Raw genomic sequence first — 15,667 nt, forward strand, 5'->3', positions numbered from 1 at the left:
TTGATATCTGAGATGGCCTCAATCTCTATCCTAGTTATGAGATTTTTGCCCGAAAAACTTGCTTTTGGGGCTGCAACTGCCTGTTTTTGTGTGCCTCCAGCAGCCCTCCTGCTTCACTCAGCATTTTTTATGCTTATTAAAGGATATCTGACACAATCTGGAATGTCAGACAAGGATTGAATCAATGCCATTGCATCTATTAGTAAACAAGTCTTCTGATCTGTTAACAAGCCTCTATCAACTAAACCATTGTTGATAAAGCCTTCTAAAAGTTTCATCGAGATTTTTCCTGTCATTGCAAGCCATTCCAGCCATTAATTCACATTGCCTTGTGATGGTTGCATTGTGAGGCTGAGCTAGTATCCATCTTTGAACTCCACTTTGGTTTAGTGTGATGCTAGTAATACCACCTTTTGTCTTCGAGTCTTGATTACACGTTTGCTCAATAACTTGAATGTTTTCAAGTGTCAAATTGAAGTCGATATCCATAAAACAATTGTTACTTAATGTGCTGTGATAATTCTAAAAGTCTAACAAGGATTACATGCACAAAGTGTTTACAATGTAGTTGTTTTTCCAAAAATGTTCATATCCATTTACAAAATTGATTTTTTCAGGAATATAATTCAAACTTATTTGAATTCTCAACATTTTATGTATACTTCACTTTGATAATTGTTCAGATGGTTTTATTTTGTTTTGCTGACAAGAGAAAGGAACAAGAAGATATTAACAAGGTCAGTAAAAATAATTACGTGACGAGTACATTACAGTAAATTAGACAATAATTAGAGAACTAGAACTGTTCTAATAACAGTACTGATGCAGGGCGTGTTACGACATTCAGGTACATACGAAGATAGTCTATTGCAATTACATTAATGTAAATACTTTTCTAAATGCAAATATGCGAAAGTGCCTGGAGTTTAAAGTATATTTCTAGGAATAAAAGAATCTTTTATATTAATAAAGACCAAGTTTGATGAAATTCGGATAAGAAATAAGAAAGTTGGTAATGCGCATGCACACTACAAAAATTCAATATTTCCATCAAATTTAGAATTTGATAATATTCGGACAAGAAATAAGAAAGTTGGTAAATTAAGTGTGGGTATCCCTTTCAGATGCAGTATAACACGGTTCAATCCTAGAGCTTATTAATTATATACCATACCTGGACATAAAACATATTTAAGAAATATAAAAGGGAGGGTGTCTTTAAAACAACTAATATTTTGATTTCTCTTGGGGTTGACAGCCAGGTTAATTTAATTAGTCTATTTATCTAATAATAACCCCATGTTAAGTGAATGGGATTATGAATTCGCATGTAAGGCATGCATGTTTTATATCATTGGAAAGCTCAGAATCTCAACATTAGAAAATCGTAAGAATTGTTGCTATATCACTATTAGGCTTCGAGATACAGTAATGCAAAGGTTCGAAATGGTCCATTTTTAAACCCCTGTAAAATCGGAAATAATGGTTTGATTGCAGAGGTGAATGGGTCATCAGATAGACAAGGTCGCAAATTATCATCAAATTAAATGGTCATCAAAGGTCAAGGCCTTCAAACTTCCTAGGAATTGTAGACAAACATTCAACGTTTGACACAAAAGTTTTGCAAATCAGATGAAAAATGGCTTCTGAATAGCAAAATGCAAAATGAGGCAAACCAAAATGGCAGCCTACATGTTAAGTAAGGTACGAATTTTTTTAGTTAAAAAAGTTTGTATTAAGGATGGTAATATAATGCATATGTTATTTTTGACATAACTCAATTCCACTGGAAGTGAAGTACTAACATTGTATTTTATTCAAATACATAATATATATGGAGGAAAAATACAATAGTAAAATAAAATTACAGTCATGTCAAGTGGCAGATCCAAGAGTTCAATGATTTCAACAACTGAATGGAGAGGTACTACCTCTTGGTCTGGCTTTTTCCTTACCCTTTTGGTTTGGTTGTTTTTTTCATTGACTTCCCCCTCTGCCTTTTCTTTTACGCATGGAACCTAGAAACAGCTTTGAGTACAATTGATTTTGCTGCTGAGAATTGCAGTTTGGGCCATTTATTGAATTTTGGAGGAGTGCATTGAGCATATCTGTGTTCAGAGAACCTCAGAGTCATGACTTAATGGGTTTAATGGCATTGGCTCCTCTTTCTGGTCAAGCATTAGATATTAGAGTTGAGAGAGCCACCTCTGCTGAATAGGGCAAGATCTCATACTGTAAGGAGTGTTTCTGCTTTAAAAGGAGTGTCAGACACCAAAGGAAAGAAGCTAGTATTGTGGCCACTTCCATTTGGTATTCAAACATCCTATATTCATCGAGCTGTTGATATTTCATAGGATTATCTGGAATAAGTGGCTTCCTAAAACCTCAATTTTTGCTCTCCCCATATCCCTGTAAAAGTGGAGATCCTTTCAGAAACATGAGTCAGATCAAAAATTTGGAAGGCATTGAGAATGGGAAAAACATGTTCAAACCTCTGTCCAAGATTCTTGTTCAGAGCTTCAACATTTCTGAGAAGCTGTTTTGCCTCTTGCTCTTCATGTGCTGAAACTGAAATTCCCGTCATTTGATTCAGCAACTTGGGTATGTTGATCTCTTCTGCTTCATCTTTTGTAATTTCTCCCAGTCTCTCATCATCAGCTTCGGCTACCTCTTGGATCAATACTAGCTTAAGTCTTCCATCATTGGGATCGAAATCTTTTATCATTGCTTTACTGGGTTCTTGTGAAACTGCATAGTATAGACTGGCTGCAGAGCAGAATAGTGTATATTTCCAGTCTGCATTGTCTTGCTGAGTGCAGGCAGTAGTGTGTGGAAGTATGTGACGCAGTATGTAGATGTAACATAAGAATTTGGCTCTTCTGAATTCTGTGAGCATTCCTTTTGCATTGGGCTCTTTGTCAGAGAGTGCACTCAAGGTCAACATCACTGCACAGTAATCTTTATGGAAAGCATTGACAGCATTATCAAAAGAGAGCCAGCGTGTGGTACATGCCTTTTTAAGACGCCTATGAACTACATTTCGACTGCTTTCATTCAATGTTATGTTTTACCTGTATGTTAAGATAAACAGCCAATCTTTTTGGAGATTTCTCAAACAGGCACCAGAAGGATGTTAGCCGATCGTGCACTTGCGAAATATAACTTATGTCATTTTGAGTGTCAACTCATGCAGTGGCAAACACAATGGACACTTTAGAGCTCAATTTACTTTCCGCTTTAACCTTGCAGCAACACCATTTGTTGAGCCAGTCATTACAGCCTGACCTTAACAGAGATGAAGGTGTTCGTTTATCGCATGCATATGATAAACTTATCAACTTGTAATTATTCATATTCATAAATGTATTTAATTCAATAAAAATTTTTCAACTATAACCATAGTCAGTTATTTAAAACAATGTAATTTCTATTAATAAAAGACTCCAATACAAGCAATAGTTGTTTATTTAATCTTCAATTAATCTTTTGTAATTCATTTACTTTATTTCAATTATTTTACTTAATCAGCCTGTATGTTATTTTAAGAATTATATACCCATTTTTGTACCTGTTAAAATTTAATGTAATGTATCAATAAACCATTTATCACTTGTGTATTCTCAATAATAAGCATTAATGTATATATAGTTTGCCCATCACTTCTTCTCATTATGTGCCTGAGGACGACGGGGGAAACACCTCGAAACGTTGCATAAAACTTTAACCAGTGATTATTGTTCCATAAAGCTGTGTCTATATATTGTATGTCTTGTCGGCAAGGTCTATTAGGAAATTGATATGCTCTTGCAGAAGTACATCCAACCTGAGCTAAGGGCACAAAAGTTATAAATCAAGAGTCTCTAAAAAAAAAGAAACAAAATTTTGCCTATTATTGTCCTGCACCTTATGTCTCCAGAAGAGACCAGCTGTCAGTTCCACAGTTTCATACGCTGAAGATACGAAGGATCAAATTTTTTACGGTTAGCTATGAAACTATAAATTTAACCTTAAATGAATTCAAATATCTATTATACATATTTAAATATTTGCTTAAGCAGCAGACAGAAATCAATTTTAGAATGAAAATCATTTATCAACAAAAACAACTAGTAGCATTATCCTCTGACAGTGAGTTGTTATTCCCCTAACAGCTAATTGGGTAATGGTGATCCTCTATAGCAAGTTGGTAAGCGTTATCCTCTATAGCGTGTTGGTAAGGCGTGATCCTCTATGGCGAGTTGGAAAGCGTTATCCTCTATGGCGTGTTCGAAAACATTATCGTCTATGGCGCGTTCGAAAGCGTTATCCTCTAACAGCGAGTTGGAAAGCATTATCCTCTACAGTGAGTTGGAAAGCGTTATCCTCTATGACGAGTTGGGAAGCGTTATCCTCTAGGGCGCGTTCGAAAGCGTTATCGTCCATGGCGCGTTGGAAAGCGTTATCCTCTAACAGCGAGTTGGAAAGCATTATCCTCTACAGCGAGTTGGAAAGCATTATCCTCTACAGCGAGTTGGAAAGCGTTATCCTCTATGACGAGTTGGAAAGCGTTATCCTCTATAGCGAGTTAGAAAGCATTATCCTCTACAGCGAGTTGGAAAGCGTTATCCTCTATGACGAGTTAAAAAGCGTTATCCTCTATGACGGGTTGGGAAGCGTCATCCTCTATAGCGAGTTTCAAAGCGTTATCCTCTATGGCGCGTTGGAAAGCGTTATCCTCTATGGAGAGTTGGAAAGCGCTATCCTCTACAGCAAGTTGGAAAGCGTTATCCTCTATAGCGAGTTAGAAAACGTTATCCTCTACAGCGAGTTGGAAAGCGTTATCCTCTACAGCGAGTTGGAAAGCATTATCTTCTATAGCGAGTTAGAAAGCGTTATCCTCTGTGGTGAGTTAAAAAGCGATATCTTTTATGACGAGTTAGAAAGGGTTATCCTCTACAGTGAGTTTGAAAGCGTTATCCTCTATGACGAGTTGGGAAGCGATATCCTCTATGGCGAGTTGGAAAGTGTTATCCTCTATAGTGAGTTAGAAAGCGTTATTCTCTACAGCGAGTTAGAAAGCGTTATCCTCTACAGCGAGTTGGAAAGCGTTATCCTCTTTGACGAGTTGGGAAGTGTTATCCTCTATAGCGGATTCGAAAGCGTTATCCTCTATGGCGAGTTGGAAAGCGTTATCCTCTACAGCGATTTGGAAAGCGTTATCCTCTATGGCAAGTTTGGAAGCGTTATCTTTTATGGGGAGATACATAGCATTATCCTCTCTTATTATTCTTCAAAATGTAAAAGATTTTCTCCTCACTATCAGTTGCTGACTTAGCAAACACTGTACCTGGATGCTGACAATCAAATCTGAAATGCTGATATGATTTTATTCCAGGAAGTGGTTGGCAATCTTCTGCAAAAAAATTTTGCCAATCATAAACTGGTACAATTGTTGTTCCATCTTCTGTACCCACTACTTGAGCAACGTTAACAGATGAACTTAGGTTGACTCCCTCCTGTAAGACACTTAGCGCAGGAACGGAATGTCTACGAAAAGACTTCTTCATCAATCCAAAATACCAGTCAGGTGCAAATTTGGTGTGACCTGCTATAAGAAAATTCAATGAAATTGAATGATGAAGTCTTTTCGCAACACGCCATGCACAATACCAAATCATACATCGATTTTTATTTTGACTAGAACAATTGTTGCAATGTAAATTAGCTACGGTTTCTCCAATACCATAATGATCAAAATAGAAATCCATATATGATATGACTGCATTTGATCCTTTGCTAATTAGATGCCCTTCATCAACCAAAAAATTCACCTGTTTCGGTATGCCCTCGCAGCAAACACCAAATATTTCAACTTTTCTTGGCACTAAGAAGTAAAGAGGTCCTGGTTGCATAGGGTTACTGGGTAAATGGACTTGTTGGGCATAGTCAAAACTGTAGTGCATAGATAAATTGCGACTGCAAGGTAAATTTGTAGTTAATTGCATGATTCCATGTTGTTTACAGGTGCTTTTGGCATCAGATACCATGGCATTATACAAAGATCTTTCTTGCTGAACTATGTAAAGATGTTGTTGTTCTTGAAGTCGTACTCTTTCACTTTTGTTTTCATCTGTCAGATTTGATCTGCGAAAATAAGTAAACTATTTTTCTTACGGGTCCAACACAAATCGGTTATTGGCTTAGCGACAACTATAAATGAGCAAAGTTGTTTCCAAAAATTAAAAAAAACTGCTAGACCCCATTACTCTTTAACCTAAAAAAAAAAAAAAAGATTTCAATTTTGAAAATCAAGTCTATTCTAGCACAAACGTTATTTGAAATTAAGCCTCAAATTTGAATATGCACACTTATCCTCGGGTTGGGCTATATTTGAGTAATTTTTTCTCAAAAAGAACTTCCGCTTTAAGTTGTAAATGAAGGTTGTTACATTTTGAAACTTATAATGTAAATAACGTTAAATAGAGAAATACTCACCTGATTTTTCAAGAATTGTCTTATACTGATCATAAACTATAACTTTTGTGTGCAATGATGGTAATAATTTGATGTCGTCTCTCTTATAACCGGGTATCCGTCCTGGCAAAACTAATGCATGGTCTGTAGCATTATTAGTCAAAAACTTCACAACATCACAAGCATCTTGATAAACGAATGATTGCGTGTTTGATTGCCTTCCCCCAGATTTCTTCTCCATCGGTGTTTAGCCATTCTCCTTATCGTGCTTTAATAGATGAGTTAATCTATCTTGACTTAACCTAAAATTAATAAAAACTATGGTTGAGAATTGATCAAATTGAATGAATTTATTAGGGTTCATTTTTTTTATACTTGATAAACCAAAGTCCATAAATAGTTGGCAAATTCTTACTGCCTCAGAATCTTTGATGTAGAGTACCAATTGCACACGACATGGACTTTATTTTCATTTTGTAATCTTATATTCAGGGCTTGTCACTCTACGTCATCAGCTCAGCTGACAATATCCCTTAATAACTGAAAGATGAACATGCAAATATACAAGAAATATAAGGGTCTCCAATCAGATATTGTGACCTTGTGGTTAGTGGCAAAATAACCTTATCACTGTGCCAATTAATAACACAACAATAAAATTATGAAATTGTATTTGATCGGCTTTTTGTATTTTAACATGCCAATATATTAGGTATGTATATGTACTTACATGTGTAGAAAGTTAAAAGTGTCCCGACAAGTCTGATGACCCTCTAGCCAATACAGTGTGCGCTGGTGTTGTCGAACCGTCTGATTTTTTCTCTTTTTGGCTTCTGTATTTTCTGACATATTTATTGAACAGGATATTTTCCCCAGAAGCACCAACATTTGATCTCCATTACAACTATGAATTTTGATAACAAATAAAATGTATTAATGAGAAATGATTTTAAACTCAGAAAAAAACAAAACAGGGTTATTGCCACTAGCCAGCACATGTAGTCACAATTAAAATATGAAAATGAAATCTTATTCTGGTGATAAAATTTTGCTTATTAAAGGATAAGAATTGTAGATAAATACATAGCTAATACTCACTTGGTGTCATTTCTCTAAAAAGCATACGCCGTTTAATCATTTCCTCAGGTAAAAAATGTCTATAGCATGGTTCATTATTTAAGTACTTGCACGTACAGCTGTAATATTATAATTTTAATACTGTCAGATTTTACATTTTCTCTACAAGAAATTTATCATTAAAGTAACATATTTTGTGCATAGAATAATTAATTAATTACAATTGTGTAAATTTAGTAAATAATTTATTGATTTAGACTAGGACACTAGACCCACAGGTATTCAATAGTGTGACTGATTTGATTTGCTATTTCTACTTCCATGTTGTCTATTGTTGATCTGTCAGACGTAAGACGGAAATAACGCATTGCGCATGTCTTTGATAGATTCAACCAATCAGACATCGAAGGCGGAGTACAATGGGTTTTATTCTTGCAATTTGATTAGTTGCATCTGTCGTGACATCAAATAAAATGCTATTTTTAGATAGAGGGATTTCCCAGCATCTTTACAATGGCCGACATGATAGAAATTGACGTACGTGAAACTAGACAAAACGGTCTAATTAGTTGGGATAAGATGCCATATTTGACGTAATTAACTAATTAAACTTTGACCGCTGGTCGAAAAATCTGATTTATACACATTTAGGACAAGCTTTGATGAAAGATATGACATTTTATAGATAGTTCATTGATTTTACTTCAAGCTCATGACAAAATGCCATTTTCGATAATTTGACCCTCATTTTGCCGTTGGCCAAATATAGACTTTGCGACTTTCGACTGGTTTTGTCCTGGAGGGTCACATATTGTCGTCTGTCCGTCCATCCACAATTGGCTTGTGACAACAGTTTTTATCTGATTTGAATGCAATTTAGTTTGATCATTTATATTCATGAGATCTTGGACAAGTTCGAATTCAGATTTCATCCAATTTAAATGAAATTTGGTGTGAATATTTATAATGTTGAGATCTTGGACAAGTTCGAATTTGACGATCTTTCGATGAACAGTTTTTGAGTTAATGCCCTTGACTTATGAAAAACGCATCGGAATTTGTTTGTGAACCTAATAGAGTGTATAGTTTAAATCCCATTTAAATGAAATTCGATATGATCATTTATAATGAGATCTTAGACATATTGAATTTGACAATTTTTTAGATCAACGGAACTTGAGTTATGCCCTTGACTTAGTAAAAACGCATCAAAATTTGTTGGTGATAGAGGTGACAGTTTATGTCAGAATTTTATTAAATAATGTGTGTTTGTTTAAGTCAACAATATCTTGCACAAATTAGATTTTTGGTATGATTTGACACAGATTTGTGACTGCCCTTAAAATACTGAAAATGTATCAGGAAAGTGGGCGTATCTTTCTAGGCAACCACCTGATCTACAATGCTTCTAATGAAGTGTTCAAAATGATAAAACAGTTCATTGAATGAAAATGTCTTTATTAGATCAAACTTTATATATAAGCATTTACAAGTGGACAATTGGTGGAAATTTTAATTATTTGTTCCTGTGCATTATATTTAGAGATACTTCAGTCCAATATGAAAACCTGAAAAATAAACAACAACAAAATTAAGTCAATGATGTAAATAATTTACAATCAGTAATCCAAAATATAAGATTTAAAGTTAAACATTGCACACGTTATAGACACTGCAGGGTAGGCATAAGTGTTTTAAAGGGGGTAATGTCATGAGTTATCCCCCTTAGATCACAAAGCTCTTCCAACTAACCACAAGAAAATTAAATTGTTTCTTTAGGACCCATCGGTCTGTCGCCACCATGTAAACATATTTTTATAGGAACTGTTATCAAAGACCTCTTGATTGCATTCCAAAATATTGAAGCGATGCTTTATTGTATAATAAATTTTGGATTTAGATGAGTGAGATGACTAAAAAAGAGAAGATGTGATGTCCGTTTGAGACTTGCTCGCTGGTCTGAAAGGGTTGATATTGAAGATGGGAGTATGATACTTTGTGGCACAGTTTTAAACGTAAAATCAAACTGTTACGCACTGCTTCAGAACCACGCGAAGCCTGTGGATCTAGTTTTTTTTTTTTTATGCTGTTTTATAAAAAAATCCTTTTTTTAATCTTGTATACAATGAACAAAACTAAGTTCTTGTTGATATGAATGAATCTTAAGAAAGAAAAAGGCTGTGAATTAAGCTCTTTTAGCACGAAAATGTCACTCTCATAATGTTTCAATTGCTGAAAGCTCTCCTCTAGGACGACTTGGCTGCCATTACAATTTTGGGCGTATCGCAATGGCCATCGCAATCTTTTAGTTTTGATCTTAACCCTTCATAAATACACCATGCTATTACAGAATCTTGTCTGTATTATTTCATGTGGCGTATATTGTCCTCGACCCTGTCGGTCAACTTTTCTTGTGGGCACATTAAAGATTACAGTTTTCATTTGATTTTAATGGAACAAGATTGACAAGATGGCACTTAATTCAAATTTGACGATTTTTCGATGAATGGTTTTTGAATTAGTAAAATCAAAATTTTTTTGTTGTCGCAATAGAAGCTAAAATTTTCAATGGATTCTGAGAGCATGATTGATAAGATGGCGGTCAAGTTCGAATTTGAAGATTTTTCGATGAATGGATTTTGGTTATTACCCTTGAAATAGTAAAATCACGTCAAAATTTTTTTGTGGGCACAATAGAAGCTACAATTTTCAATGGATTTTGATGAAATTTGGTGTGAGCATTGGGACTGACAAGATGGCGGTCAGGTTCGAATTTGATGATGAATTCTTTTTGAGTTATTGCCCTTGACTTCGTAGAAACAAACCAAATTAGGATTGTAAACATGATAGCAGGGCTAGAGTTTTTATCAGATCTTAATAAAGTTTGGTTTGCATATTGAAATGATCTTAGTCAAGTTTTAATTTGGCTCATATTTGATGAATGGTTTTTGAGTTATTTCCCTTGATATAGTAAAATGTGTCTAATTTGGCATGTAAACAAGAATTGGGGCTAGAGATTTTATCTAATAGTAATGAATCTTGGTATATATGTATATATTGATAAGATCACAGTCATGTATAAATTTGGCTCATTTTGAAAGAAAAGATTTATTGCCCTTGACTCAGTAAAAATGTACCAAATTTGACACACGAGGGGGGCTACAGTGCTTATCGGATCTTGATGAAACTTGGTATGAGGTCTCAGTAAAGTTAAATTTGTCTATGTAGTTGAGACCTTGTTAGTGTGAATTTGATGATACCTAATTAATATATATTATTATTATATTTGAAAATTTCAGAGTGTGATAATTCAATGCTTCGGGGTTATTACTATTGATCTAAACAGATTTGTGAAAAAACTCAGCATAACTGACCCTAAATTGATGAGATATTCAGGGTTTTTCATCTACAAAAGCGTAATTGTGGGACTTTGCTATCAGTTTGTTATTGAAATGTCAATTTTTTTTTTTTTTTTTTTTTTTTTTTTCGAAATTTACACACCTTCCTGAGCTTAGACTACAATAGTTGCAGCAACCATTCAACATTCACGAACCTTAAATATAGGCGACGATGTGCATAAATATATTTTGGATCTTTTTTGCAAAACCGGAAGTGCCACAGTTCAATATGTGCAAGAATAGTTAATCGGCTCTAGAAGTCGTATTTGTCAGTCGATTTTCTTTGGGTTTGCATTTTTGGAATCTACTGGCAAAATCTGAAAGAATAGCAATTTCAAAATTCGAAAATTTGTCGCAGACATTTTTTTTGCCAAATTTTGCATTTTTTTCATTTTTTTTGCTTTTTGTCTGATTAATCTGAAAAAAATTGAGCAAAGACAGTTTAAGAAAGTAAACAAAATGGTACAGTAAAAATTTCAATTTCACTTCCGGTTTAAACAGGAAATCGATGTTCACTTCCGGTTGAATATCTTCCGGTGTAATTTGTATAGGACAAAAAAATTTATGCTGATAGATAGACAAAGTTATGACCAAAAAACGAAGAAAAAAAAATCCGGAACAGACGTAGATTTTGATTTCCCTGAAACTCTTTGATTTTTATTCAGCCAATTTGGCTGAACCGAATTTCAAAATTTTGGTGTCAAATGAAAGAACATAAAAATTAAGAGAGATCGCAGGAAGCCGATTTTTGAATTTCGATTTTGCTTTTTTGCAATTTGCGATTGAATTTTTTCAATATTTGATGGCGTATATCTCGTGACCTTGACCTTTGATGACCTTGACCTTTATAGGGTCAAAGGTCATTGACCTTGGCTATCATTTGATACTTTGACCTCCGACATGTACTTCCGGTTTTATAGCTATCCGTAAAAAGCCAAATTCGCAACTTTGGACTGCTCTAGCACGTGACCTAATTAACCTAGAGGGTTAATTTTTTCGGTTTTCTAATGTGCTTCTCATGCACTTTACATAGATATAGAACAATTGCTTTTTTAAAGCAAAATTGAAATTCGTGATTTTTTCAAATTTGAGTTTAGTTTTACCATATTTGTGTCTTTTGATCTTCGTGTATGTATATCTTATGACCTATTCTATGTAGAACCTTGATATTTGGAATACAACTAGACACTTTGAATATGATTTCACCTATGACAAAAAAATTGGGGTGGGCGTGGCACATCCGGGTTGAATTACTAATTGTTTACATTTTGCGCCTGGGGCATAACTCGCATAGGATGCGTTTGTTCAAAAAGAGACTTTGCACACAATTACCTCATCCTTTTGGCCAGTTTGTATTAACAGCTCAGTTGTTTCAGCTTTATAGTTTCAAAAAAGGAACGGGTTTTAACATTTGGATATTTTCATTTTTCGATTTTGACCTTTTTTGACTTTTGTTGACCTATATCTTTTGACCTCTATTATGTAGGAACTTGACATTTGGAACATAACGTAACATTTTGAATATTGATTAACTTATTCAAAAACAATTGAGTTGGGCGTGGCACTTCCGGGTTAAATTACTCTTTATTGATATTTTTGGCCAGGGGCATAACTCGCAAAGTATACATTTGTTCAAAATGGAACTTTTTACACAATTACCTTATATTTTGAGCCACTTTGTCTTAGAATTTTGGTTGTTTCCGCTTCATAGTTCAAAAAAAGGAACAGGTTTTGGAAATATTCAAAATTTTCAATTTTTGACCTTGACCTTTGATGACCTTGACCATTATTGGGTCAAAGGTCATTGACGTTGTCTATTAGTTTATGCTTTCATATTTGACCTCTGACGTCTACTTTCGCTTTTATAGCTGTCCAAAAACATTCAAATTCGCAACTTTGGACTGCTCTAGCACGTGACCTAATTAACCTAGAGAGTAAATTTTTTCGGTTTCCTAATGTGCTTTTCGTGTACTTTACATAGATATATAACAATCGTTTTTTAAAGCAAAATTGAAATTCGTGATTTTTTCAAATTTGAGTTTTTTTTTTTTTTACAATATTTGCGACTTTTTGAGCTTGGTATATGTATATATTATGATCTATTTGATGTAAAACCTTGATATTTGGAAAATAACTAGACACTTTGAATATGAATTCACCTATGACAAAAAAACTTATGTGGGCGTGGCACATCCGGGTTAAATTACTAATTGTTTACATTTTGGGGCTGGGGCATAACTCGCATAGGATGCGTTTGTTCAAAAAGAGACTTTGCACACAATTACCTCATCCTTTTGGCCAGTATGTATTAACAGCTCAGTTGTTTCAGCTTTATAGTTTCAAAAAAGGAACGGGTTTTAACATTTGGATATTTTCATTTTTCGATTTTGACCTTTTTTGACTTTTGTTGACCTATATCTTTTGACCTCTATTATGTAGGAACTTGACATTTGGAACATAACGTAACATTTTGAATATTGATTAACTTATTCAAAAACAATTGAGTTGGGCGTGGCACTTCCGGGTTAAATTACTCTTTATTGATATTTTTGGCCAGGGGCATAACTCGCAAAGTATACATTTATTCAAAATGGAACTTTTTACACAATTACCTTATATTTTGAGCCACTTTGTCTTAGAATTTTGGTTGTTTCCGCTTCATAGTTCAAAAAAAGGGGAACAGGTTTTGGAAATTCAAAATTTTTAATTTTTGAACTTGACCTTTGTTGACCTTGACCTTTGTAGGATCAAACGTCATTGGCATTGGCTATCTATTTATACTTTTATATTTGCTGTCCTAAGTCAACTTCTGGTTTTATAGTCGTTATCAATTTGAAATTTTAATGGCGTATATCTCTTGATCTTGACCTATTTAGGCCTTCTCCTTTACAAGATCAAAGGTCATTGACCTTGGCTATCTGCTGATACTTTCATTTGTGAGGTCTGACGTCTACTTCCGGTATTAGAATCTTCTAAAAAATAAAAAATTATCAACTTTAGACTTGTTCTTGCGCTTGACCTAATTATCGTCGATGGATGATTTTTTCGGGGTCTTTAGCAAATTGCTACATTTGCAAAGTCCCACTCTGTGCCACGAGTGGCTCTAGTGAATATATTTAAAATGAGAAATTTCATATTATTATGAAGATCTTTAATATATTTTGGGTCAATAAAGATTTAATTATCATTGACAGATGCCAGTGGGTGTATGTTACTTAGCCTGGCCAGCAATCTTGACTGATGTTAGAATGACATTGAAGTCTGGACTAAATCTGCTACTTGTAACAAGGCTTCTGTAGTATGGTTAGAGTCAGTCACAGAATCAGTCAAAGGGAATTTTAAAAATGGGCATGGTTTATCACATGTATATGATATGTATTAGTTTAAATAAATATTTTTTTCAGAGACCTTCACCAGAAGAAAGAGCATCATTTCTAAGTAAATTAGTCTTTCATTGGATAAACCCGTAAGTTTCTATTTTTGTCTGTAATTGAAACTTTGTAAACTGTTAAGTTGTATTTGTATTTGAACATGAAATGTTAGACCAGATGCCGGCAAACCTCGGTATATTATTGATATATAGATGACATTTTCCTCATCTGGACCTATGGAATCAACAAACTCTCAGATTTCATCCAGCGCATGAACAATTTCCATAAAACTATAAAAGTCACTGCTGAATATTCCATTGAAAAAGAATCCTTCCTAGATACTGGGGTCAAATGTGACCGTAATACTAGAAAACTCTCTTTTGATTTGTTCCTACAGACATGCACTCTTATCTCTCTTACACTTGTCACCCACCTCATATCAAAATCAAGGGACCCTACAGTCAATTTCTTCAACTGAAACGAATCTGCTCAAACCCAGCAAATTACAAACTACATGCTGACAACCTGGTACGTTATTATCTCCAACGGGGCTATCACAGAAATATCATAGAATCCAACTGATCCAAGGTGACACAGAAGAAAGGACTTACATTTTCAATGGACACCATCCTCACCACAGAAGAAGCTGAAAAACCAACCCCTGGACCTCTCTTCCTGCCACAAATGCTGTGGAAATGTGTCCCATCAATAGACCTATTCAGCTCAACAGATACAGAAGCCAGCTGCAGTTCACACCACCCAACCACCATGGATGCGCCTTTCTCGCTCTTCCAAGATGGGATTGGATTGACTCAAACACACCGAACGCTTCTCTATCAAAAGCTGAATACCGCCTCTACCAACAGGAGTGACATCTGGGTGAACCGAGACCAGGCGTTAGATGCCAGATTACTAATTCCAGTAGAAGAAATGGATCCTGTCTCACAACTATCGAGTGAAGACTTCTTCAACTCCAGCTTAATCAACAGCTTTAGTTGCATGTAATAAACTTCCTCTATACCTCCTTCAGTCTTTTTATTCCTACTCTTATTCCTCCTATTTTCTCCTAACCCAGGCAGCATGTTTAAGTCTTAATTTCCTCACCCTGGTCTAAAACTATCTCAGTATCGATCAACCCAGGTAAAAATCAACCTCAACAACTCACAACCCGGTAATATTGCACCAGTGTCCCTAAAAAGTACGAACGAGTCAATCTTTATCTCTTTTGTTTTAACCCTGCCAACAACCTAGTTATTGATAATTTCATATCCCCAACGAGCAGTTGTGATTCCCTTTTTAACTCTATAACCGACTAAAACCAGCCAAACCAGGATGTTTTCAGGTAGGTTCACCGCTTTGACATTTTCT

General features: G+C 34.9%; 3 protein-coding genes across 3 annotated transcripts in view; 2 read left to right on the top strand and 1 right to left on the bottom strand.

Annotated features, from left to right (window-relative positions):
* Window positions 1–4,699: 4,699 nt before the first annotated feature.
* On the top strand, window positions 4,700–5,092 carry LOTGIDRAFT_98861 (hypothetical protein; the record flags this gene model as incomplete). Its single annotated transcript, XM_009048930.1, has 1 exon — window positions 4,700–5,092. A coding segment is annotated over one exon (393 nt), but the record flags the coding sequence as incomplete, so codon positions are not given.
* Window positions 5,093–5,249: 157 nt separating this feature from the next.
* On the bottom strand, window positions 5,250–6,694 carry LOTGIDRAFT_157152 (hypothetical protein; the record flags this gene model as incomplete). Its single annotated transcript, XM_009048931.1, has 2 exons — window positions 5,250–6,109; window positions 6,475–6,694. 2 exons carry the CDS (start codon window positions 6,692–6,694, stop codon window positions 5,250–5,252), a joined length of 1,080 nt encoding a protein of 359 aa, XP_009047179.1.
* Window positions 6,695–14,272: 7,578 nt separating this feature from the next.
* The window catches only part of LOTGIDRAFT_157153 (hypothetical protein), a gene marked incomplete at both ends in the record, with an annotated part of 9,674 nt that continues 8,279 nt past the window's right edge, over window positions 14,273–15,667 (top strand). The window contains one exon of the mRNA XM_009048932.1: window positions 14,273–14,394. Within this exon, the coding sequence (XP_009047180.1) occupies window positions 14,273–14,394 (122 nt within the window). The remainder of the gene's footprint in view (window positions 14,395–15,667) is intronic.

The sequence above is a fragment of the Lottia gigantea genome (assembly GCF_000327385.1).
Source record: "Lottia gigantea unplaced genomic scaffold LOTGIsca_13, whole genome shotgun sequence".
Taxonomy (NCBI): domain Eukaryota; kingdom Metazoa; phylum Mollusca; class Gastropoda; family Lottiidae; genus Lottia; species Lottia gigantea.